At 49.0% G+C, this 26,423-nt stretch overlaps 1 protein-coding gene across 1 annotated transcript in view; it reads left to right on the plus strand.

Moving 5' to 3' along the window:
- Positions 1-5,472: 5,472 nt before the first annotated feature.
- The window catches only part of gda (guanine deaminase), a 55,677-nt gene continuing 34,726 nt past the window's right edge, over positions 5,473-26,423 (plus strand). The window contains exons 1-3 of the mRNA XM_078214021.1: positions 5,473-5,699; positions 15,205-15,293; positions 17,364-17,538. Coding sequence (XP_078070147.1) covers positions 5,565-5,699; positions 15,205-15,293; positions 17,364-17,538 — 399 coding nt within the window. The 5' untranslated portion in view covers positions 5,473-5,564. The remainder of the gene's footprint in view (positions 5,700-15,204; positions 15,294-17,363; positions 17,539-26,423) is intronic.

The raw sequence follows: 26,423 nt of genomic DNA on the forward strand, positions 1-26,423 counted from the left end.
TTTCCGCAATAACCTTTAATGTGGCACCTTATCAAATGCCTTCTGCAAATCTAAGTGTCATAAATCCACCTGTTTCCCGTTATCCACAGTACATGTGACTCCTTCAAAAAGTCCAATAAATCGGTTAAACACAATTTTCCTTTCACAAGACCATGTTTACTTAGCGTGATTACCTTGACTTTTCCAAAGTGCCCTACTATAACATCTTTAATAATGGCTTCTAACATTTTCCCTCTGACAGATGTTAGGCTAACTGGCCTGTAGTTCCTGGGGTAGCTTCAGAGACAATGATCCTGATTAAAGCTATTAGTGTCACAAGTAGCCTTACATTAACATTGCAATGAAGTTACTGTGAAAATCCCCAAGTCTCCACACTCTTGGGTACACTATAAGAGAATTCAGCATGGCCAATCCACCTAACCTGCACGTCTTTCGGAGGAAACCAGAGCACCCAGAGGAAACACACGCAGACATGGGGAGAATATGCAAACTCCACACTGACAGTGACCCGAGCCGGGAATTGAACCCAGGTCCCTGGTGCTGTGAGGCAGCAGCGCTAACCACTGTGCCACCGTACCACCCACTTCCTGTAGGACCACTCTCACTGTGTTAAATTCATTTTCTCATGTCCATTCTTACTATCTGTCATATATTTCTAGCTGGTGTTTCTCATACTCTTAATTTTTTTCTTCCCAATTAATATTTGAGTCTTTATTTCCTGTTCTTTATATTCTTTACAGCCTTTGACCTGCTACCCATGCTTGCACAATGATATGCTTTCTCTGCTGGTTTGATGCTATCTTTAACATTTTTAGTTAACTGCAGAGGTGGTACATCTGCACCTTGGAATTTAATATGAGATAGTCACTAATGAATCCAAAAGGGAATTCAGAATTAAATTCTCAACCCAGAGAGTGAAACTCACTACCTTACCGAGTGGTCGAGGAGTGGAAATCAGTACCTTACCAAGTAGGGGTTGGTTTAGCTCAGTTGGCTGAACAGCTGGTTCATGATGCAGAGTGATGCCAACAGTGTGGGTTCAATTCCCGTACCAGCTGAGGTTATTCATGAAGGCCCCGCCTTCTCAACCTTGCCCCTCGCCTGAGGTGTGGTGACCCTCAGGTTAAATCACCACCAGTCAGCTCCCCCCCTCAAAAGGTGAGCGTAGCCTACAGTCATGTGGGACTATGGTGACTTTACCTCACAGAGTGGTTGAGGGGGTAAAGCATTAATGCGTCGAAGAGAAAGCTAGATGAAGAGATGAGAACAGAAGGGATTGTGAATGACATAGAAACTAGAAGCAGGAGGAGGCCATTCGACCCTACAAGCCTGCTCCACCATTCATTATGATCATGGCTGATCATCAAATTCAATATCCTGATTCGTCCCTTTAGCCCCAAGGGCTATATTTAATTTCTTCTTGAAATCAGACAATGTTTTGGCCTCAAATACATTCTGTGGTCGTGAACATTCACCACCCTCTGGGTGAAGAAACTTTTCCTCACCTCAGTTCTAAAAGGTTTACTCCTTATCCTCAAACTATGACCCCTAGTTCTGGACTCCCCCACCATTGGGAACATTCTTTCTGAATCTACCCTCTCCAACCCTGTTAGGAATTTATAAGTTTCTATGAGATCCCCTCTCACTCTTCTAAACTCCAGTGAATATAATCCTAACTGACTTAGTCTCTCGTCATATGACAGACCTGCCATCCCAGGAATCAGCCTGGTAAACCTTCGCTGCACTCCCTCTATAGCAAGGACATCCTTCCTCAGATAAGGACACCAAAACTACACTCAACACTCCAGATGTGGCTTCACCAATGCCCTAATTATACAATTGCAGCAAAACATCCCTATCCCTATACTCAAATCCTCTGGCTATGAAGGCCAACATACCATTTGCCTTCTTTACTGCCTGCTGTACCTGCACGCTTACTTTCAGTGACTGATGCACGAGGACTCCAAGATCTCGTTCAGTATCCACCTCTCTCAGTTTACATCCATTCAGGTAATAATCTATCTTCCTGTTATTGCTACCAAAATGGATAATCTCACATTTATCCACATTATACTGCATCTGCCATGCAGATGCCCACACACTCAGCCTGTCCAAATAGCATTGAAGCATCTCTGCATCCTCCTCACAACTCACCCTCCCACCCAACTTTATATCATCTGCAAATTTGGAGATAATACATTCAGTTCCCTCTTCCAAATCATGAATACATAATGCAAACAGTTGGGGTCCTGGCACAGATCCCTGCGGAACCCCACTAGTCACTAATCAGAAAAAGACCCATTAATCCAACTCTTTGCTTCCTGTCTGCTAACCAGTTTTCTATCCATCGAGACATTACCTGCAATCCCATGTGCTTTAACTTTACATAGTAGTTTGTTATGTAAGACCTTGAATTGGGTAATATTGAGATGTGGGTGCTGCTATGTGTCATAAACACATATGATATATGTCATATGCATCAACACTCCCAGTGGAATAAACTGTTTCTATATTATTACTGCCAACACTTCAACAGTCTGGCAAAGGAGGGCAATGTATTGATAATAGACTCCAAGATTTACAATCACGGGGCTTTTTAAAAAGATAAATTAATTTTGAAATGGGGGGTGTGGGTGGGGGGGACTGGGGTGTGTGATGGACACCAATAGCAAAACTACTATCTGTAGGAAGATCAGTTAGAAATGAAACTTAACTCTATCTCTCCACAAACAGGGCATATAAAGACCCAAACTCAATTTACAAAATAATGGTTGGAATGCAAGTCTTTATAGGTAATCAAGTCTTTAAGACTTGATTACCTGTAAACACTTGCATTCCAACCATTATTTTTAATTTAGTCTTTAAGACTTGATTACCTGTAAACACTTGCATTCCAACCATTATTTTTAATTTAGTCTTTAAGACTTGATTACCTGTAAAGACTCACATTCCAACCATTATTTTGTAAATTGAGTTTGTGTCTTTACATGCCCTGTTTGTGAACAGAACTCCCACTCACCCGATGAAGGGGCAGCGCTCCAAAAGCTTGTGGCTTGTGCTACCAAATAAACTTGTTGGACTTTAACCTGGTGTTGTGAGACTTAAGAACATAAGAACATAAGAAATAGGAGCAGGAGTAGGCCATCTAGCCCCTCGAGCCTGCCCCGCCATTCAACAAGATCATGGCTGATCTGAAGCGAATCAGTTCCACTTACCCGCCTGCTCCCCATATCCCTTAATTCCCTTATCGATCAGAAATCTATCTACCCGTGACTTAAACATATTCAACGAGGTAGCCTCCACCACTTCAATGGGCAGAGAATTCCAGAGATTCACTACCCTCTGAGAGAAGTTCCCCCTCAACTCTGTTCTGAACCGACCCCCACTTATTTTGAGGCTGTGCCCTCTAGTTCTGGTTTCCCTTCTAAGTGGAAAGAATCTCTCCACCTCTACCCTATCCAGCCCCTTCATTATCTTATATGCCTCTATAAGATCACCCCTCAGCCTTCTAAACTCCAACGAGTGCAGACCCAATCTGTTCAATCTCTCCTCATAAGCTACACCCCTCATCTCCGGTATCAACCTGGTGAACCTTCTCTGCACTCCCTCCAAGGCCAATATATCCTTTCGCAAATAAGGGGACCAAAACTGCACACAGTACTCCAGTTGCGGCCTCACCAGTGCCTTGTACAGTTGCAGCAAGACCTCCCTGCTTTTATATTCTATCCCCCTCACGATAAAGGCCAACATTCCATTCGCCTTCTTGATCACCTGCTGCACCTGCAGACTGAGTTTTTGCGATTCGTGCACAAGGACCCCCAGGTCCCTCTGCACAGTAGCATGATGTAATTTTTCTCCATTTAAATAATATTCCAATTTACTATTATTTCTTCCAAAGTGGATAACCTCACATTTGCTAACGTTATATTCCATCTGCCAGATCCTCGCCCACTCACTCAGCCTATCCAAATCTCTCTGCAGACTTTCCACGTCCTCCACGCAATTCGCTTTCCCACTCAACTTCGTGTCATCAGCAAACTTTGATACCCTACACTCAGTCCCCTCCTCCAGATCATCTATGTAAATGGTAAACAGTTGAGGCCCCAGCACCGACTCTGCGGCACGCCACTGGTCACCAACTGCCAACCAGAAAAGCACCCATTTATTCCAACTCTCTGCTTCCTGTTAGATAGCCAATCCCCAATCCATGCCAACACCTTACCCCCAACTCTGTGTACCCCAATCTTCTTCAGCAACCTTTTATGAAGCACCTTATCGAATGCCTTCTGGAAATCTAAAAACACCACATCCACTGGTTCCCCTCTGTCAACCGCACTAGTCACATCTTCATAAAAATCCAGTAAGTTCGTCAAACACAACTTTCCCTTCATGAATCCATGCTGCGTCTGTTTGATTGAACCATTCTTATCCAGGTGCTCTGCTATTTCCTCTTTAATGATGGACTCCAGCATCTTCCCAACCAAGGACGTTAAGCTAACCGGCCTGTAGTTACCCGCCTTTTGTCTACTTCCTTTTTTAATCAGCGGCGTAACAGTAGCTGTTTTCCAATCAGCCGGCACTACCCCAGAGTCCAGCGAATTTTGATAAATAACTACTAACGCATCTGCTATTACCTCAGCCATTTCTTTCAGTATCCTGGGATGCATTCCATCCGGGCCCGGGGACTTGTCTACCTTCAGTCCCATTAGTCTACCAAGCACTGCCTCTTTAGTAACAGTAATTGTATTAACGACCTCACCTCCCACCAACTCTCGATCTCTAATATTCGGTAAACTATTTGTGTCTTCCACCGTGAAGACCGACACAAAGAACTTATTTAAAGTCTCAGCCATTTCCTCGTTTTCCACTATTAAATCCCCCCTCTCATCCTCCAAGGGTCCAACATTCACTCTTGCCACTCTATTCCTTTTTATATATTTGTAAAAACTTTTACTATCATTTTTTATATTTTGAGCTAGTTTAGTTTCATAATCTATCTTTCCTTTCTTAATCGCTTTCTTAGTCGTTCTTTGTTGTTTTTTGAAGCTTTCCCAATCCACTAATTCTCCACTATTTTTGGCCACTCTGTAAACATCTGTTTTTATTTTAATACTCTCCTTTATTTCCTTCGTTATCCACGTCTGGTTATCCCTTTTCTTTCAGTCTTTATCACCCGAATATACTTTTGTTGAGTACTTCTTACTGTGTTTACCCCAGTTCAACGCCGGCATCTCCACATCACCTCTCTCCCACAGAGATGCTGCCAGACTTTGCTGAGTTTAATCCGACACTTGCTGTTGTTCTCCACGTGTTTATTTCTATCGGGCGGTGGGAGGATCTGCCCTGCTCTGTTGAATGAGTCAAAGAGGGAAATCTCTCATTAGTTTGTTTTGTATTTGTGTGTTTTAGGAGGAGGAATACGCCCACACTGCCAGATACATACCCGCCCACAAGCTTTACCTCTCCAGAGCGGAGTCAGTGAAGGAGCGAAGCGAAGTGATACCTTGAAGACTCCGGGGAGAAGCTACATCTCAGCGCTGGCCAGCCAGACATCCCCGAAGACCATGGCCAGTAACACACACCCCTGTCCACAGGGCGACAGTCTGCGAGTCTTCAAGGGAACTTTCATTCACTCCACTGACACTGACCCAGTGAAAACTCTGGACCCCAGTATCCTGGGGGTGAACGGGATGGGAAAGGTGAGCGGCTTATGCCAAAATTTCTTTTAGAATAAGGAATGGAAACGTCAGTTGTTCAATTGGGATTTCATTCCCTGCCCCAACCCCCTACCCCAACCCCAACCCTCTGCCCCCAACCCCACCCCCACCCCCACCCCCAGCCCCCATCCCCAGCCCCTGCTCCCACCCCTGCCCCCACCCCTGCCCCCATCCCCAACCCCCTACCCCAACCCCAGCCCCCATCCCCATCCCCAGCCCCCATCCCCTGCCCTAACCCCCATCCCCTGCCCCAACCCCCATCCCCTGCCCCAACCCCCTACCCCAACCCCAACCCTCTGCCCCCACCCCTGCCCCCATCCCCAGCCCCCATCCCCAGCCCCCATCCCTGCCCCCACCACTGCCCCCACCTCTGCCCCCACCTCTGCCCCCATCCCCCACCCCCATCCCCCGCCCCAACACCATCCCCTGCCCCAACCCCCATCCCCTGCCCCAACCCCCATCCCCTGCCCCAACCCCCATCCCCTGCCCCAACCCCCATCCCCTGCCCCAACCCCCATCCCCTGCCCCAACCCCCATCCCCTGCCCCAACCCCCATCCCCTGCCCCAACCCCCATCCCCTGCCCCAACCCCCATCCCCTGCCCCAACCCCCATCCCCTGCCCCAACCCCCATCCCCCAACCCCCAGCCCCCACCCCCCAACCCCCAGCCCCCACCCCCCAACCCCCAGCCCCCACCCCCCAACCCCCAGCCCCCACCCCCCACCCCCCAGCCCCCACCATCCCAGCCCCCACCATCCCAGCCCCCACCCCCCAACTCCCACCCCCCACCCCCCAACTCCCACCCCCCACCCCCCAACTCCCACCCCCCACCCCCCAACTCCCACCCCCCACCCCCCAACTCCCACCCCCCAACTCCCACCCCCCACCCCCCACCCCCCAACTCGCACCCCCCACCCCCCACCCCCCACCCCCCAACTCCCACCCCCCACCCCCCAACTCCCACCACCCAGCCCCCACCCCCAGCCCCCACCCCAGCCCCCACCCCCAGCCCCCACCCCCAGCCCCCACCCCCAGCCCCCACCCCCAGCCCCCACCCCCCAGCCCCCACCCCCCAGCCCCCACCCCCCAGCCCCGAACCCCCTGCCCCCACCCCGCTGCCCCCACCCCGCTGCCCCCACCCCGCTGCCCCCACCCCGCTGCCCCCACCCCGCTGCCCCCACCCCGCTGCCCCCACCCCGCTGCCCCCACCCCGCTGCCCCCACCCCCTGCCCCCACCCCCCTGCCCCCACCCCCCTGCCCCCACCCCCCTGCCCCCACCCCCCTGCCCCCACCCCCCTGCCCCCACCCCCCTGCCCCCACCCCCCTGCCCCCACCCCCCCTGCTCCCACCCCCCTGCCCCCACCCCCCTGCCCCCACCCCCCTGCCCCCACCCCCCTGCCCCCACCCCCCAGCCCCCACCACCCAGCCCCCTGCCCCAACCCCCCTGCCCCCACCTCCCTGCCCCCACCCCCCTGCCCCCACCCCCCTGCCCCCACCCCCCTGCCCCCACCCCCCTGCCCCCACCCCCCTGCCCCACCCCCCTGCCCCACCCCCCTGCCCCACCCCCCTGCCCCCACCCCACTGCCCCCACCCCCCTGCCCCCACCCCCCTGCCCCCACCCCCCTGCCCCCACCCCCCTGCCCCCACCCCCCTGCCCCCACCCCCCTGCCCCCACCCCCCTGCCCCCACCCCCCTGCCCCCACCCCCCTGCCCCCACCCCCCTGCCCCACCCCCCTGCCCCACCCCCCTGCCCCACCCCCCTGCCCCCACCCTCCTGCCCCCACCCCCCTGCCCCCACCCCCCCTGCCCCCACCCCCCCTGCCCCCACCCCCCCTGCCCCCACCCCCCTGTCCCCACCCCCCCTGCCCCCACCCCCCCTGCCCCCACCCCCCCAACCCCCAACCCCCAGCCCCCCAACCCCCAGCCCCAGCCCCAGCCCCAGCCCCACCCCCCACCCCCCACCCCCCCACCCCCCACCCCCCCACCCCCCTACCCCCCCACCCCCCCACCCCCCCACCCCCCCACCCCAACCCCCTCACCCAACGCTGCTACATTTGTAATTCCCCCAACGCTGCTGCCTTTGTAAAGACCCCCAAGGCTGCTACATTCCCCTCCCCCCTCCTTCCCCCCTCCTTCCTCCCCCCTCCCGCTTCCAACGACATTCGTCAATAAAGGGATTTTTGCAGAAGTGTAACACATTCCCCTTTCAACAGGCCAATGTCAATGCCAGCTGATCGGCTGGGCAGTATTCTCTGTGAGATTTGCTGTTGCTGCCTGCTAGCAAATCTTCATTTTACATAACCTCTTCTCAGAACACTGTACAAGTTTGCAATTTGACTGAATTGAGCTTCTAACCTGTGTGCCAATTGCAGCTGGGAAATTGTATTAAGGGCATTATAGTCTGCCTCTGGGAGCTGTACTTTGTACCACTTACAAAGTATTGGATTTTATGCTCCAATTATCTATTTTTTTTCTCTCTCAATGAGATACAGAAGTCCACAGTCCAGGACATAAACAGCTCGATTTGTCTCATCCTGATTTTTCCTTGCACGCTGTTCTGATTTTAAAGAACTACACATCACTGAATATCAAGCCATTATCTCCAACACTGTCACCGATCTCATTTTCTCCGGATGCCTTCCCCTCCCCACAGCTTCCAACCTCATAGTCTCCCAACCCTGGACAGCCCGCTTCTACCTGCTTCCTAAAATCCACAAGAAGGACTGTGCTGGTAGGCCCATTGTGTCAGCATACTCCTGCCCCACTGAACTTATTTCCTCTTACCTTGACTCCATCCTCACTCCCCTGGTCCATTCCCTCCCCACCTACATCCGGGATTCCTCTGATGCCCTGCATCATATTGACAGCTTCCAGTTCGCAGCCCTAACTGCCTCCTATTCACCATGGATGTGCAATCTCTCTCCACCTCCATCCCACACCAGGACGGCCTGAGAGCTCTTCGCTTCTTTCTTGAAAAGAGGCCTGAACAATTCCCATCCACCACCACTCTCCTCCGCCTGGCTGAACTCGTTCTAACTCTCAACAACTTCTCCTTTAACTCATCCCACTTTCTCCAAATCAAGGGAGTAGCAATGCGTACCCGCATAGGTCCTAGCTATGCTTGTCTTTTTATGGGGTATGTGGAACATTCCTTGTTCCAGGCCTACCCAGGTCCCCTCCCACAACTCCTTTACCGGTACATCAGTGACTATTCTGCTGCTGCTTCATGCTCTCATCCAGACCTCGAAAAATTCATCAACTTTGCTTCCAGTTTCCATCCCTCCATCACCTTCACCTGGACCATCTCAGACACTTCCCTTCCCTTCCTTGACCTTTCGGTTTCCAATTCCGGCAATAGACTATCTACTAATATCCATTACAAGCCCACTGACTCCCACAGCAATCTGGGCTACAGCTCTTCACGCCCTACATCCTCTAAGGTCTCCATCTCTTTCTCTCAGCTCCTTCGCCTCCGTTGCATTTGTTCCAATTATGCCACTTTTCAAAGCGGTGCTTCTAATATGTGCTCCTCCTTCCTCAACCGTGGATTCCCATCTACAGTTGTCAACAGGGCCCTCAACAGCATGCAGTTCCTCTCCTGTACCACGACCCTCACCCCCTCCCCTCCCTCCCAGAACAAGGATAGAGTCCCCCTTTTTCTCACATTTCACCCCATCAGCCTCCGCATGCAAAACATAATCCTCTGCCATTTTCGCCAACTCCAGCGTGATGCCACCACCAAACATATTTTCCCTTCACTCCCTCGGTCAGCATCCCTCCGGGATAACCTAGTCCACTCCTCCACTATACCCAACACTTCTCCCATCGCCCATGACACCTTCCCATGTAATCACAGAAGATGTAACACCTGTCCCTTTACCTCTTCCATGCTGACCATCCAAGGCTCAAAACATTCATCCCAGGTTAAGCAGTGTTTCACTGGCACCTCTTTCAATTTGGTCTATTGCATTTACTGCTTCCAATGTGATCACCTCTATATAGAACATTACAGCACAGTACAGGCCCTCGATGTTGTGCCGACCAGTGAAACTAATCTAAAGCCTATCTAACCTACACTATTCCAATATCATCCATATGTTTATCCAATGACCATTTAAATGCCCTTAATGTTGGCAAGTCCACTACTGCTGCAGGCAGGGCATTCCACGCCCTTACTACTCTCTGAGTGAAGAACCTACCTCTGACATCTGTCCTATATCCTCAATTTAAAGCTATGTCCCCTCATGCTAGCTATCACCATCCGAGGAAAAAGGCTCTCACTATCGGAGAGACCAAGCGTAGACTGGGTGATCGCTTTGCTGAGCACCTTCGGTCTGTGGGCAATCAGGACCCTGACCTTCCGGTTGCTGCCATTTTAACACACGATCCTGCTCCCATACCCACATGTCTGTCCCTGACCTGCTGCAATGTTCCAGTGAAGCTCAACGCAAACTGGAGGAACAGCATCTCATCTTCCCGCTGGACACATTACAGCCTTCCGGTCTCAACATCGAATTCAACAACTTCAGATGATTAGCTCTACCCCACCTCAACCGCTTTGTTTCCATTCTATTCTATTTAATTTTTTTACTGTTCTCTACCTTTTATTTCTTTATTGTCTTTCGTCATTTTTCTTCCTGCCCACTCTTTCCCTCTTCCCTTACCTTTTCTCCCCCTTTGCTTCTCCTTTTCTAAATTCTACCTCTGTCCCATCCATTCCCTCCCCCCACCCCCCTCCCCCCCCACCCCCAACATCTTCATTTTAGCTTCTCTGCCGTTTGGCCATTCACACCCTTTATTCTCTCTATGGGCTGCCATTAGCAGCCTTTCCCCTTGTTTCTGTGACTATGACTCATCTTTCATTCCCTCCCCCTGCAGTATAAATATCTCCCACTTTCTATGCCTTTTAGCTTTGACAAAGGGTTCGTCTGGACTCAAAACGTCAGCTCCTTTTTCTCCTTACAGATGCTGCCAGACCTGCTGAGATTTTCCAGCATTTTCTCTTTTGGTTTCTGATTTTAAAAATGTGTTTTCTTTAACTTTTGTAATCCTGATAATCCAGGGAGTGATATCCTGGCAAATATTTGCTAATGAACCAGCTAAGCGTTCAAAGCTGTTACTGGAACATCCCAGGGTTTGTGTCTGGCAGAGAAACACTGAATGATCCAATGCAGGAGGAGGCCATTTGGCTCACCATGCTTGTGTCAGCTCGCTGGTTGGGTTGTCCAATCAATTCCTTTCCCTCTGCCCTTTTCTTGGAGCACTGCCCATGTTTCCACTTCAAATATTAATCCAATGCCCTGCGGAAAATTTCATAGAATCCCTACAGTGCAGATGACGGCCATTTGGCCCATTGAGTCTGCGCCAACTCTCGGACAAAGGATCTTACCCAGGCCTGCCCCTCCTGCGCATTTACCATGGCCAATCCACCTAACCGACACATCTTTGGATGTTAGTATTGAGTCTGATGGAAGACAGAAAATGCTGGAAAAACTCAACAGGTCTGGTGGCGTCTGCAGAGAGAGGGAGGTGCAGAAAGAGAAGAATCATTTAGATCTGAAACATTAACTCTGTTTCTCTCTCCACAGATGCTGCCAGTCCTATGAGTTTATTTAGCATTTTTTCTGTTTCAGATTCGCAATATTTTCTTGAATCTCTTTCCACCAGCCTTTCAGGTGGCACATTCCAGATCACATCAACTCATTGCAAATTTTTTATTTACTTCCTGTTGCCTTTCGTTCTTTTGCCAATCGTCTTAAATCTCTGTACTTTGCTTACTGACCTTTCTGCCACTTGAAGCAGTTTCTCCCTATTTCACCCCAGCGAAATCCCTGAATGATTTTAAACACCTCTATTTAATCCCCCCCCGAGATTAAACATGAACGAGAATGTTCTCTGAGTTTGGCATGGTTAGTCAGCTTGCCTTCTGTCACCCAATCTGCTTTGAATGTGAATTCAGCTTGTCAAAATGCCTAAATAACCACAGTCGACTGAGTGATCGAATTAGGCATTCTTTCCAAATTGTTAAAGAGAATGTTACTCATTCAAGTTTTTAGGTGGTGCTTTAAGATTTTGGAACATTCTGGAGGTTAAAAGGTCTGCCTCCTATTACCTGTTCAACGGGCGGCACGGTAGCAGAGTGGTTAGCACTGCTGCTTTACAGCTCCAGGAACCTGGGTTCGATTCCCGGCTTGGGTCACTGTCTGTGTGGAGTTTGCACATTCTCCTCGTGTGTGTGTGGGTTTCCTCCCACAGTCCAAAGATGTGCAGGTTAGGTTGATTGGCCATGCTAAAATTGCCCTTAGTGTCCTGAGATGCGTAGGTTAGAGGGATTAGTGGGTAAATATGTAGGGATATGGGGGTAGGGCCTGGGTGGGATTGTGGTCGGTGCAGACTTGATGGGCTGAATGGCCTCTTTCTGTACTGTAGGGTTTCTATGATTTCTATGATAACTGCTGAAAATGCAAAAGAGATGATTGCTGATATAACCGATTAGATAGCAGCTTGCGAAAGGCTTGCACTGAAGTCAAGGTGATGGATCTTTGAACAAATTGGAAAAGTTTGCAAGGATACATGGGACATTTTGATTTGATTTGACTTATTATTGTCATGTGTATTCGTATACAATGAAAAGTATTGTTTGTTGCACGCTATACAGACAACGCATGCCGTTCATAGAGAAGGAAAGGAGAGAGTGCAGAATGTAGTGTTACAGTCATAGCTAGGGTGTAGAGAAAGATCAACTTAGTGCGAGGTAGGTCCATTCAAAAGTCTGACAGCAGCAGGGAAGAAGCTGTTCTTGAGTCGGTTGGTGCATGACCTCAGACTTTTGTACCTTTTTCCCGACGGAAAAAGGTGGAAGAGAAAATGTCCGGGGTGTGTGGGGTCCTTAATTATGCTGGCTGCTTTTCTGAGGCAGCGGGAAGTGTAGACAGAGTCAATATTTGAATAAAGTAACAATTTCTTAGTCGCACCAAATGTTAATATTACTTAAATGAGGGACATGTCACTGAAGCTTCCCATCTGGCACTCAGGACAAATGAGAGAATTCCAAATTTCACACAATCATGACAATTTATACATGATGTGGAGATGCCGGTGTTGGACTGGAGTAAACACAGTAAGAAGTTTCACAACACCAGGTTAAAGTCCAACAGGTTTATTTGGAATCACAAGCTTTCGGAGCGCTGCTCCTTCATCAGTTGAGTGAAGAGATTCACAAACACGGCATATATAGATAGAGACACAATTGCAAGATAATTTATTCGGCAGGTGATTAGCAAGTTGACGCTATAGTTCCCCATTGTTTTCTCCATGGCAATGCCTTGGCCAACAGCAGTCGACTCGGGAAACGGAATCCTTTTCTTCTGTAGTATCAGTGTTTTTTTTCAGGTTTATTTATTAGTGTCGCAAGTGGGCTTGCATTAACACTGCAATGAAGTTAGTGTGAAAATCCCCAAGCTGCCACACTCCGGTGCCTGTTTGGGTACACAGAAGGGGAGTTTAGCATGGCCAATCCACCTAACCTGCATACCCTTGGACTGTGGGAGGAAAACAGAGCACCCGGAAGAAACCCACGCAGACACGGGAAGAATGTGCAAACTTCACACAGACAATGACCAAGCCGGGAATTAAACCCAGGTCCCTGGTGCTGTGAGGCAGCAGTGCTAAGGGTTGCAATTTGGCATTCTTGTGTTGTTCTGATGAGTATAAGGTGAAAAGCTTCGACAGCACGTCTCTCTTTTTAGCAATAAGTAGAGCTTGTCATATATTCCTGGGCTTTAATTGATATAAACCCACATTGTCGACAGTTGGACTGGACACCAATGCACTTCCACCACAAGGAGGTTTCAGTCGTCAAGGTGATATACAGCTATATCACAATGCAAACATTCGTGGATGTGTTGATACCAGCCTATAACACGCAGCTACATTTGACGGGAGATTTGTTTTGAGATAAAGTGGATGCAATTTTATAAACAAGCCACACTCGGACGGTTGTGTCTTCCTGCCTCACCCCAGCGACTCGAGCATATGGCCGAGCCTGACTGACCAGCGTGGTACTGAGGGAACACTACTAGAGGTAACCTGATTAAGATGGCTATTGAGGGATATGAGCCAAGTGTGGGCATTTGGGATGAGCTTAGTCGTTAAAAAAATAGGGCGGCATGGACAAGTTGGGCCGAGGAGCATGTTTCCATGCTGACAAGCAGGAAAGAAGAAAAGGTTAGGATGAGGTGTCAAGACAAGGCCCCGTTTGTCCTCTGGGAGATGTAAAGTAACCCATAGCACTGGGATCTCCTGGTCATCTGTTAACCTATCTGTCGTGAGAAGAAACAGATTATTCATCACGCTGTTGTTGGTGGGGCTGCATGGTGGCACAGTGGTTAGCACTGCTGCCTCACAGCACCAGGGACCCGGGTTCGATTCCTGGCTTGGGTCACTGTCTGTATGGAGTCTGCACGTTCTCCCCGTGTCTGCGTGAGTTTCCTCCGGGGGTTCCGGTTTCCTCCCACAGTCCAAAAGATGTGCTGGTTAGGGTGCATTGACCATACTAAATTTTCCCTCAGTGTACCCGAACAGGCGCCGGAGTGTGGCAACTAGTGGATTTTCACAATAACTTCATTACAGTGTTATTGTGACACTAATAAATAAACGAAACTAAAACTATAAACGTTGCTGTGTGAAAGCTGACTGCCTTTGAATGGTGATTCTAAAAGTACTTGATTGTTTGCAAGGCCCTTTGGGGCTGTATGAGGTAATGCAAGGCAAGACTTTCTAACTATTACAAAAGTCAAAAATTAAAAGAAACCAGAATTGCTGGAAACACCCAGCAGTTCAGGGCGCAAGTGCGGAGAAATAAACAGAGTTAATGTTTTAGGTCGCGATGAGCCTTCCCAAGAACTCTTATCATTTTTTCTAAAGAAGCTCCCTAGAAATCACCCACAATGAGGTGGGCACTTAAAATACCAACAGGCCGAGGGCTCCAATTTGGGTGGATTCAATTTCTGACACTCACTCCCTAGCTTCTACTTGTTAGAATGTAACCGGTGACAACTTTGTATTGGATGTAATGTGATCAATGGTAACAAGCTGTAAGGGTCAGCTGACCCAGTAAACCATGGAACCAATTATAGAGTGATGTGATGGTCAGCTAACCAGCTGACTCACTATAAATAAGAACCTGTTTGGAATTGTGGGACATTTGGATTGGCCTGTGGCGATGCCCCAAGTTTGGAGTAATGAAGTTTCTTTATTAAACCCTTTCTTTGATTTATAGGTTGGAGTAAGTTTTGTGATATTTTTATTGTCTGCATTTGAACAATTCCTTCCGAAGAAACACTATTCACCTGTATCTCTAATCAGAAGAATGAGGCATCCATCCCATTGTGCCATTCCTGCCTCTCAAACTGTGGTAACTCCGTATTCTCACAAAGGAGAAGGCTTTTAATCCCACGCAATAAGCTGCATTCCTTTTTTCCTTGCAGATCGTCTTCATTGAGACTGTCGATAAGGAGAAGGAATTAGCCCAAAAGTGGCATTTCAGGAAAGAGGACATCAGAGAGCTCCAACCGAGGTTAGTGAGCACTGGATGTTATTGTACCAGGTCCTCATTCATTAGCCATGTGTCTCGGGAAGCCATGCAAGGCAGGGAGTTAAAATCTTGGACAATGCATTTGAGATTTTGCAATATGCGTAATAGACACACAGCAGAAAAGGCCCTTCGGCCCACTGAACCTGCACCGATAATTACCACTCAAGGTGCGCTAATCTCATTTTCCAGCACTTGTCCCATATCCTTGAATGTTATGATATTTCAAGTGCTCATCCAAATGCCTTTTAAAGGTTGTAAGGTTTCCAGCCTCCACTACCTTCCCACGCAATGCATCCCAGATTCCCACCACCCTCTGGGTGAAAAAACATTTTGTCAAATCTCCTCTGAATCTCCTGCCCCTCATCCTAAAGCGATGCCCCCTTGTGACGGGTGGGTGCAGAGGAGTGGGTCGAGTAGCGCGGAATGGGGACCGACAGATGGGTGTGGTCTCAAATGGGTGAGAGTTGAGGAGATTAGCGCACAGGGATGGATTGGAGCTGGGGAGGGTAAGGTTGCTTCCTGCACTCTGAAACTACACTGGGCCGCTCCTGCTGCAGCTCTCCAAGCCCAGAACTAGGGCCGTCGATATAAAACAATCACTAATAAATCCAAGAGAAACTCCCGGAGAAACGTCTTTACCCACAGAGTGGTGAGAATGTAGCGTGAATGGGATCAATATATTTAAGGCGGCACGGTAGCACAGTGGTTAGCACTGTTGCTTCACAGCTCCAGGGTCCCGGGTTCGATTCCCGGCTCGGGTCACTGTCTGTGTGGAGTTTGCACATTCTCCTCGTGTCTGCGTGGGTTTCCTCCGGGTGCTCCGGTTTCCTCCCACAGTCCAAAGATGTGCAGGTTAGGTTGATTGGCCAGGTTAGAAATTGTCCCTTAGAGTCCTGGGATGCATAGGTTAGAGGGATTAGCGGGTAAATATGTGGGGGTAGGGCCTGGGTGTGATTGTGGTCGGTGCAGACTCGATGGGCCGAATGGCCTCCTTCTGCACTGTAGGGTTTCTATGATTTCTATGATTTCTAAGGGGAAGCTGGATAAACAATGAGGGAGAAAGGAGTAAAATTAGGTTGATTGGCCATGCAAAATTGACCATAGTGTTTGAGGGATTAGGAGGGTAATTATGTGGGGTTATGTGGGTAGGATTGTGGTCAGTGTAGACTCAATCGGCTGAATAGCCTCCTTCTGTACTGTAGGGATTCTATGATTCTATGAAAAGGATACACTGATGGGATGAGATGAATGGTGGGAGGAGGCTTGTGTGGAGCATAAAAATCAGCACAGACTAGTTGGGCCGAGTGGCCTGTTTCTGCGCTGTAAATTATTTCAATCCCTTTATAACTTGAATCCAGCAGAAATTTGAGGTGTAATTGTTGACTTGTGCCTGCCTGAACCCCAGGAACTCTGGGGCCCGCAGTTTTGTTTAAATCTGATGCCCTCTTATTTGACTGATCTACAGTTGATTACATTTAAACCAATAACGTATAAGCTTTTATTTCTGTTGTGTGAAAGTCTTTAATTTTTTTTGTTTTCAGTCTCATGTTTTGCATCGGAAGAAGTCTCACAACACCAGCTTAAAGCCCAACAGGTTTATATAGAATCACGAGCTTTCGCAGCACTGCTCCTTCATCAAAGCTCATGATACCAAATGTGGTAAACCACTGTTAGCTTATTACCTGTATATGTAACATGCCTGGACACATCCCTGCCGGCCCTACCCGAGACTCCTCCCCCCCCCCCCGGTCCAGGTATAAAGGCGACTGCTCCCCACCCCCCCTGCCTCAGTCTGGACCAGTTCATCGGCATGGGTGTGCTCCAAGTCTTTTGCTAATAAAAGCCTATTTGTTCTTGCATACAAACTAGTCTTTGCTCGATTGATGGTGCATCACCAAATAAACCTATTGGACTTTAACCTGGCTTGTGAGACTTCTTACTGTGCCCACCCCAGTCCAACGTCGGCATCTCCACATCATGTTTTGCATTGAATTGGATTAACTGTCAAAGGATGGGACTCAGAATTAACGATCTATATTCTTTTCAATTCAGGAAGGAATTCTTTATTCCGGGATTGATTGACACGCATATCCATGCACCCCAATATCCCAATATGGGATCTTGCCTGGATCTACCACTTCTCGATTGGTTGACCAAGTATACATTTCCTATTGAAGCCAAATTCGGTGACCTGAAGTTTGCTGAGGAGACCTACACAAAAGTTGTGGTATGTCCAAAACCATCTTCTTTTCCAGTTCTCTGGGCGTAGCCAGGTCTGCTGCATCGTGCCACCAACTCCAGCACGGGGAGGGTGAGGAGGCAGACCCCAAATCCACCCCAGCTGAAATGGGGATCAGCCCTGTGGCCCTTGGCACTGATCCGATGCACACTGGCTGTCCAACTGGGTTGGTCATACAAACCAAGGAGTCATGCCAATGCATGGACATACAAATTAGGAGCAGGAGTAGGCTGCTCCAGCATGGTGGCATAGTGGTTAGCACTGCTGCCTCACAGCGCCAGGGACCCGGGTTCGATTCTGGGTCACTGTCTGTGCGGAGTTTGTATGTTTTCTCCGTATCTGCATGGGTTTCCTCCAGGTGCTCCGGTTTCCCCTCTCAGTCTGAAAGACGTGTTGGTTAGGGTGCATTGGCCATGCTAAATTCTCCCTCAGTGTACCCGGGCAGGCGCCGGAGTGTGGCGACTAGGGGATTTTCACAGTAACTTCATTGCAGTGTTAATGTCAGCCTACTTGTGACACTAATAAATAAACATAAACAATAAGATCGTATCTGATCTGATTGTGGCCTCAACTCCACATTCTTCCGCCTACACCCGATAACCTTTGACCCCCTGTGTTAGTCAAGAATCTATCTCCCTGTGCCTTAAAAATATTCAATGACCCTTGCCCCCTCACCCCTCTCTGGGGAAAAGAGCTCCAAAGATTCACAAGTCCCGGTTGCTATGGGAACAGACACTTTTACACGTGTGTTGTATCTGGAGTTATGGACCGTGGTGGGAGAGGCTCCAATTTCTTCCCATTGCGTAGCTGGCCAGGAGTCTCTCCCACTCTTACTGCCAACCATTGGTGTGTGTATGGAAGGGTTTTGCAGGTTGACACTCAACCTGTTTGGCCACGTTATGAACGCACCTTCCTCAGTCATCAATTCTTGGGGTTGGGATTGAACCCGGAGTTTCTGTTTACAGAGGCAGGGATGCTACCGACTGCGCCACAAGACCTCCATCCAACAGAGTAGCGCGCCTCAATTATTTCTGTTCTGTTGATAACGTAGGAGGCGTTTGTGAATAAAACCTGTTCCACCTCCCATACAGCAAGCACTGTTTGAAACCGTCTGTTTGTGTTGTGACTGGCTCTGCCATCTTTGTCACAGGAATTCGAGCAGTATTTAGTGCTGTTGTACACATGGCACAGAAAGAGGCCGTTCAGACCATCGAGTCCATGCTAGCTCTCGGTCGAGCAATCCAGGCGGTCTCATTGCCCTGCCCCATGCCCGAGGGGTAATTTCCCTTCAGAGCAAAACTGTCGTTCATCTCTCCTTCCATCACCCTTTTGGGCAGCGAGTGTCACAATGCATTAATTAGGTAGCACAGTGGTTAGCACTGCTGCTTCACAACACCAGGGATCCGGGTTCGATTCCCGGCTCGGGTCACTGTCTGTGTGGAGTTTGCACATTCTCCCCGTGTCTGCGTGGGTTTCCTCCGGGTGCTCCGGTTTCCTCCTACAGTCTGAAAGACATGCTGGTTAGGGTGCATTGACCCAAACAGGCGTCAGGGTGTGGCGACGAGGGGAATTTCACGGCGACGAGGGGAATTTCACAGCAACTTCATTGCAGTGTTAATGTAAGCATTACTTGTGACTAATAAATAAACTTTAAACACAATTTAAATTTGGATTAGTATTCTAACCTTGCGTTGTCCGGCTGTAATTTAATTCACTCAGTTGCGTTTGGTTAATTTAAAAGCAGCTTGCAAGATATCAATTCAGTTACACCTCTTAATGATTTTCTAATCTTACTACTATTGCCATATTGTGAGTAACTTATATCCTGGACAAAGATAATGAATGCAACAACACTTGAGTTCTGTGCCAATAAATATTTATTCTTTTCATATTAATTCCCCGGGCAAGGCAGTAGGTTTAATGTTTACACCTAGAATTAAACGATGCCTGTGTTTTTCCACATCGGACTGCTTGACAACGCTCGGTGCATCTCAGTTGATCAGAGCAGCATTTAGTTAGTGTCTGGCAGCTGCTGAATGAATACATTGAATAACGTTTCTTATTTTCGATGGAATCTGTTAACGTTTGAAGCTGAGAGAAGCATAAAGGGAAAGAGCAGAGAACGCTGATTCATTTTGGATTTCATTACCAAAGAGACAATGAGGACAAAACGGACCCCTGCAGTGCTGGAATGCTGTACGGTTCCGCTCAAGATAGAAAGAACTTGCATTTCAATAGCTCCTTTTTAGAACCTGAGGATATTCCGAGGCTTACAACCAGTGAAGTTGTTTTCAAGTGTGGTCACTGCTGTAGGGTCGGAAACATGGCAACCAACCCGTGCACAGCAAGATCCCACAAACAGATGTTTGACAATGAGCGGACGATCTGTTTTAATAATATTATAAGAACATAAGAACTAGGAGCAGATATAGGCCATCTGGCCCCTCGAGCCTGCTCCGCCATTCAATAAGATCTTTTCGTGGGCTCAGCTCCACTTACCCACCCGCTCACCATAGAATCATAGAATCCTACAGTGCAGGGGGAGACCATTCGGCCCATTTGAGTCTGCACTGAGCACAATCCCACCCAGGCCCTATCCCTGTCACCCAATGCATTTACCCTAGCTAGTCCCCCTGACACTAAGGGCCAATTTAGCATGGCCAATCCACCTAACCCACACATCTTTGGAGTGTGGGAGGAAACCGGAGCACCCGGAGAAAACCCATGCAGACATGGGGAGAATGTGCAAATCTTTAATTCCTTTACCATTCAAAAATCTATCTATCTTTACCTTAAAAACATTCAACAAGATACTGATGAAAATGCTAAGGCAAAATGCACAGTAAGATCCCACAAACAGCAGTTTGACAATGAGCGGACAATCTGTTTTAATAATATTATAAGAACATAATTAGGAGCAGGAGTAGGCCATCTGGCCCCTCGAGCCTGCTCCACCATTCAATAAGATCATGGCTGATCTTTTTGTGGACTCAGCTCCACTTACCCGCCCACTCACCATAACCCTTAATTCCTTTACTGTTCAAAAATCTATCTATCCTTGCCTTAAAAACATTCGATGAGGTAGCCTCAACTGCTTCACTGGGCAGGGAATTCCACAGATTCATAACCCTTTGGGTGAAGAAGTTCCTCCTCAACTCAGTCCTAAATCTGCTCCCCCTTATTTTGAGGCCATGCCCCCTAGTCCTAGTTTCACCTGCCAGTGGAAACAACTTTCCTGCTTCTATCCTATCTATTCCCTTCATAGTTGTATATGTTTGTATAAGATCTCCCCTCATACTTCTGAATTCCAATGAGTATAGCCCCTGTAAACTCAGTCTCTCCTCATAAGCCAACCCTCTCAACATCGGAATTAACCTAGTGAATCTCCTCTGCACTCCCTCCAGTGCCAGTATATCCTTTCTCAAGTAAGGAGACCAAAACTGTACACAGTACTCCAGGTGTGGCCTCACCAGCACCTTATACAACTGCAACATAACCTCGCTGTTTTTAAACTCCATCCCTCTAGCAATAAAGGACAAAATTCCATTTGCCTTCTTAATTACCTGCTGCACCTGCAAACCAACTCCTTGAGATTCCTGCACAAGGACACTCAGGTCCCTCTGCACAGCAGCATGCTGCAATTTTTTACCATTTAAATAGTCCATTTTGCTGTTATTCCTACCAAAATGGATGACCTCACATTTACCAACATTGTACTCCATCTGCCAGACCCTCACCCACTCACTTAGACTATCTATATCCCTTTGCAGACTTTCAGCGTCCTCTGCACACTTTGCTCTGCCACCCATCTTAGTGTCATCTGTGAATTTTGACACACTACACTTGGTCCCCAACTCCAAATCATCGATGTAAATTGTAAACAATTGCAGTCCCAACACTGATCTCTGAGGCACACCACTAGTCACTGATCGCCAACCAGAAAAACACCCATTTACCCCCACTCTTTGCTTTCTCTTATTTAACCAATCCTCTATCCATGCTAATACATTATCCGTAACATGTGCACCTTTATTTTGTACATTTATCTTGGACGTCAGGTTTAAGTTGCTGGTATGGAAATGGGACCCGTCACCTCCTGACTCAGAGGCACAAGTATTGCCCGTTGAGCCACAGCTGACACGCTGGACAGTTCTGAACTGTTTCTGTGGTCATAATTTGTGCTTCCAGCAGAGTGAATCAGTAAATGTGATGTATTTGCAAGTCATGTGGCAACCATAAGGGAATACATCCTGCGTATCAAACAACACCACGGTTTGTCTATACATTTGCATTAAGTCATGCGGACTCTTGCTAACCCACCACCACCCATCAGTTTAGTGGAACCATTGGGAGGGAAATGGGATTCTGGCATAAAAATATGAATGCACATTGGCGAGATCAGAAAATGCCAACTGTTGGGGTGGCACAGTGGTTAGCACTGCTGCCTCACAGCGCCAGGGAGCCGGGTTCAATTCCAGCCTCGGGTCACTGTCTGTGCTGAGTCTGCACATTCTCCCCGTATCTATGTGGGTTTCCTCCGGGTGCTCTGGTTTCCTCCCACGGTCCAAAGGTATGTGGGTTAGGTGGATTGGCCATGCTAAATTGACCCTTAATGTCAGGGGGATTAGCTAGGGTAAATGCGTGGGGTTACGGGGATAGGGCCTGGGTGGGATTGTGGTCGGTGCAGACTCGATGGGCTGAATGGCCTCCTTCTGCACTGCAGGGATTCTATGAAATATGTTACAGACTGGGGAAAAAGACAGACTGAAAACCCCTAATTCCTCAACACTCCTACCTGTGATGAGTGTGGATTCAGTTACATTGCACTGAGGTGTGTCCACAAGCTCCCACCTCACCTCACCCCTCCCCTCCCCACCCCTCCCCACCCCTCCCCACCCCTCCCCACCCCTCCCCACCCCTCCCCACCCCTCCCCACCCCTCCCCTCCCCACCCCTCCCCACCCCTCCCCACCCCTCCCCACCCCTCCCCACCCCTCCCCACTCCTCCCCACCCCTCCCCACCCCTCCCCACCCCTCCCCACCCCTCCCCACCCCTCCCCACCCCTCCCCACCCCTCCCCACCCCTCCCCACCCCTCCCCACCCCTCCCCACCCCTCCCCACCCCTCCCCACCCCTCCTCACCCCTCCTCACCCCTCCTCACCCCTCCTCACCCCTCCTCACCCCTCCCCTCCCCACCCCTCCCCTCCCCACCCCTCCCCACCCCTCCCCACCCCTCCCCACCCCTCCCCACCCCTCCCCACCCCTCCTCACCCCTCCTCACCCCTCCTCACCCCTCCTCACCCCTCCCCTCCCCACCCCTCCACTCCCCACCACCACCACTATTTGTGAATGATTGGTTTCATAGGATAAATCCCAACAGTGCAGGATGAGGCCATTTGGGCCATCGGGTCTGCACCGACTCTCCGACAGAGCATCCTACCCAGATCCTATCCCTGTAACCCCACATGTTTTGCCTGCTAATCCTCTGAAGCTACACACCTTGGGGCACTAAGGGGCAATTTAACATGGCCAATCCACCTGAGCTGGACTGTGGGAGGAAACCGGAGCACCCGGAGAAAACCTACGTAGACACGGGGATCAGGCAAGCTAGGAAAGTGTTTATCTAGAGTAAGGGGAAATATGAAGCCATCAGGCAGGAGATTAGAGACATAAATTGGAAGGAGGTATTCTCAAGGAAAGTACCAAAGTAAGGTGGCATGTTTTCAAGGAATATTTGTCTGGAGTTCTGCATGACAACGTTCCGATGAGACAGGGAGATGTTGCTAGGTTACGGGAACCGTGGTGCACGAAAGCTGCGCTGAACCTAGTCAAAAAGAAAAGGAAAGCGTACAAAAGGTTCAGAGAGCTAGGCGATGATGGGGATCTAGATGAGTGTACGGCTTGTAGGAAGGGACTTAAGAAAGAAATTAGGAGAGCCAGAAGGGGTCACGAGAAGACCTTGGCAGGTAAGATTAAGGAGAACCCTAAGGCGTTCTATAAATATCTGAAGAGTAAAAGGATGAGATGTGAAGGAATAGGACCTATAAAATGTGAAGGTGAGAAAGTCTTTACAGAACCGGAAGAAATAGCAGAGGTGCTTAATTAATATTTTACCTCGGTATTCACGGTGGAAAAAGGCCTGGGTGGTTGTACTACAGGATTGAGGCGGACTGAAAAGATTGAGTATGTGGACATTAAGAAAGAGGATGTGTTGGAAATTTTGAATAGCATCAAGATAGATAAGTCACCGGGACCGGATGGGATGTACCCCAGGTTACTGTGGGAGGCGAGGGAAGAGATTGCAGAGCCTCTGGCGATGATCTTTGCGTCGTCGATGGAGACAGGAGAGGTTCCGGAGTATTGGAGGATTGCTGATGTGGTTCCTATATTCAAGAAAGGGAATAGGGATAGCCCAGGAAATTACCGACCGGTGAGTCTAACCTCAGTGGTTGGTAAGTTGATGGAGAAGATCCTGAGGGACAGGATTTATGAACATTTAGAGAAGTTTAGTATGCTCAAAAGTAGTCAGCACAGCTTTGTCAAAGGCAAATCGTGCCTTACGAGCCTGGTGGAGTTCTTTGAAAATGTGACTAAACACATTGACGAAGGAAAAGTGGTAGATGTGGTTTACATGGACTTCAGCAAGGTGTTTGATAAGGTCCCTCATGCAAGACTTCTTGAGAAAGTGAGAGGGCATGGGATCCAAGGGGCTGTTGCCTTGTAGATCCAGAACTGGCTTGCCTGCAGAAGGCAGAGAATGATTGTAGATTGGTCTTTTTCTGAATGGAGGTCAGTCACCAGTGGAGTGCCCCAGGGATCTGTTCTGGGACCCTTGCTGTTTGTCATTTTCATAAATGACCTGGATGAGGAAGTGGAGGAATGGGTTGGTAAGTTTGCCCATGACACGAAGGTTGGTGGTGTTGTGGATAGTCTGGAGGGATGCCAGAAGCTGCAGCGTGACATAGATAGGATGCCAGACTGGGCGGAGAAGTGGCAGATGGACTTCAACCCGGATGAATGCGTAGTGGTCCATTTTGGCAGGTCAAATGGGATGAAGGAGTATAATATCAAGGGTAAGACTCTTAGCAGTGTAGAGGATCAGAAGGACCTTGGGGTCCGGGTCCATAGGACTCTTAAATCGGCCTCGCAGGTGGAGGAGGTGGTTAAGAAGGCGTATGGTGTGCTGGCCTTCATCAATTGAGGGATTGAGTTTAGGAGTCGGAAGATAATGATGCAGCTTTATAAGACCCTCGTCAGACCCCACTTGGAGTACTGTGCTCAGTTCTGGTTGCCTCATTACAGGAGGGATGTGGAAATGATTGAAAGGGTGCAGAGAAGATTTACAAGGATGTTGCCTGGATTGGTTGGCATGCCTTATGAGGATAGGCTGAGGGAGCTCAGTCTTTTCTCCTTGGAGAGACGAAGGATGAGAGGTGACCTGATAGAGGTGTACAAGACGTTGAGAGGTAGTGTGGTAGACAGTCGGTGGTGTGGTAGACAGTGAGGAAGGGTGTCGTAGTTTGCAGGAAGACTTAGACAGGTTGCAAAGTTGGGCCGAGAGGTGGCGGATGGAGTTTAATGCGGAGAAGTGTGAGGTAATTCACTTTGGTAGGAATAACAGATGTGTTGAGTATAGGGCTAACGGGAGGACTTTGAATAGTGTGGAGGAGCAGAGGGATCTAGGTGTATGTGTGCATAGATCCCTGAAAGTTGGGAATCAAGTAGATAAGGTTGTTAAGAAGGCATATGGTGTCTTGGCGTTTATTGGTAGGGGGATTGAATTTAGGAGTCGTAGCGTTATGTTGCAACTGTACACAACTCTGGTGCGGCCGCACTTGGAGTACTGTGTGCAGTTCTGGTCCCCACATTACAGGAAGGATGTGGAGGCTTTGGAGAGGGTGCAGAGGAGGTTTACCAGGATGTTGCCTGGTATGGAGGGGAGATCCTATGAGGAGAGGCTGAGGGATTTGGGATTGTTTTCGCTGGAAAGGCGGCGGCTAAGAGGGGATCTTATTGAAACATATAAGATGATTAGAGGTTTAGATAGGGTGGATAGTGATAGCCTTTTTCCTCTGATGGAGAAATCCAGCACGAGGGGGCATGGCTTTAAATTGAGGGGGGGTAGTTATAGAACCGATGTCAGGGGTAGGTTCTTTACCCAGAGGGTGGTGAGGGATTGGAATGCCCTGCCAGCATCAGTAGTAAATGCGCCTAGTTTGGGGGCGTTTAAGAGATCCGTAGATAGGTTCATGGACGAAAAGAAATTGGTTTAGGTTGGAGGGTCACAGTTTTTTTTTAACTGGTCGGTGCAACATCGTGGGCCGAAGGGCCTGTTCTGCGCTGTAATGTTCTATGTTCTATGTTCTATGTATAGATCGGGTGGACTCTCAGAGGCTTTTTCCCAGGGCTGAAATGGCTGCTACGAGAGGACACAGGTTTAAGGTGCTGGGGAGTAGGTACAGAGGAGATGTCAGGGGTAAGTTTTTCACTCAGAGGGTGTTGGGTGAGTGGAATCGGCTGCCGTCAGTGGTGGTGGAGGCAAACTCGGTGGGTCTTTTAAGAGACTTCCGGATGAGTACATGGGACTTAATAGGATTGAGGGTTATAGGCAAGCCTATATATAAGCCTAGGTAGGTAGGGACATGACCGGCGCAACTTGTGGGCCGAAGGGCCTGTTTGTGCTGTATTTTTTCTATGTTCTATGTCCTGTTCCCAGGGAGGTTCGTTGCTACTTCGTGCACAATGCCCACACACGAGAAAGATACAGTGATACAATGCCAGCTGATGTCACTTCTGGACAAGTCAGATCCCAGGGTAGAAACTGGTTTGATGGATCCTAAGTTTTAGTTTTTGTTTAAATGTGGGTGAACAGA

This window comes from Mustelus asterias, chromosome 6 (assembly GCF_964213995.1).
Source record: "Mustelus asterias chromosome 6, sMusAst1.hap1.1, whole genome shotgun sequence".
In the NCBI taxonomy this organism is placed as follows: domain Eukaryota; kingdom Metazoa; phylum Chordata; class Chondrichthyes; order Carcharhiniformes; family Triakidae; genus Mustelus; species Mustelus asterias.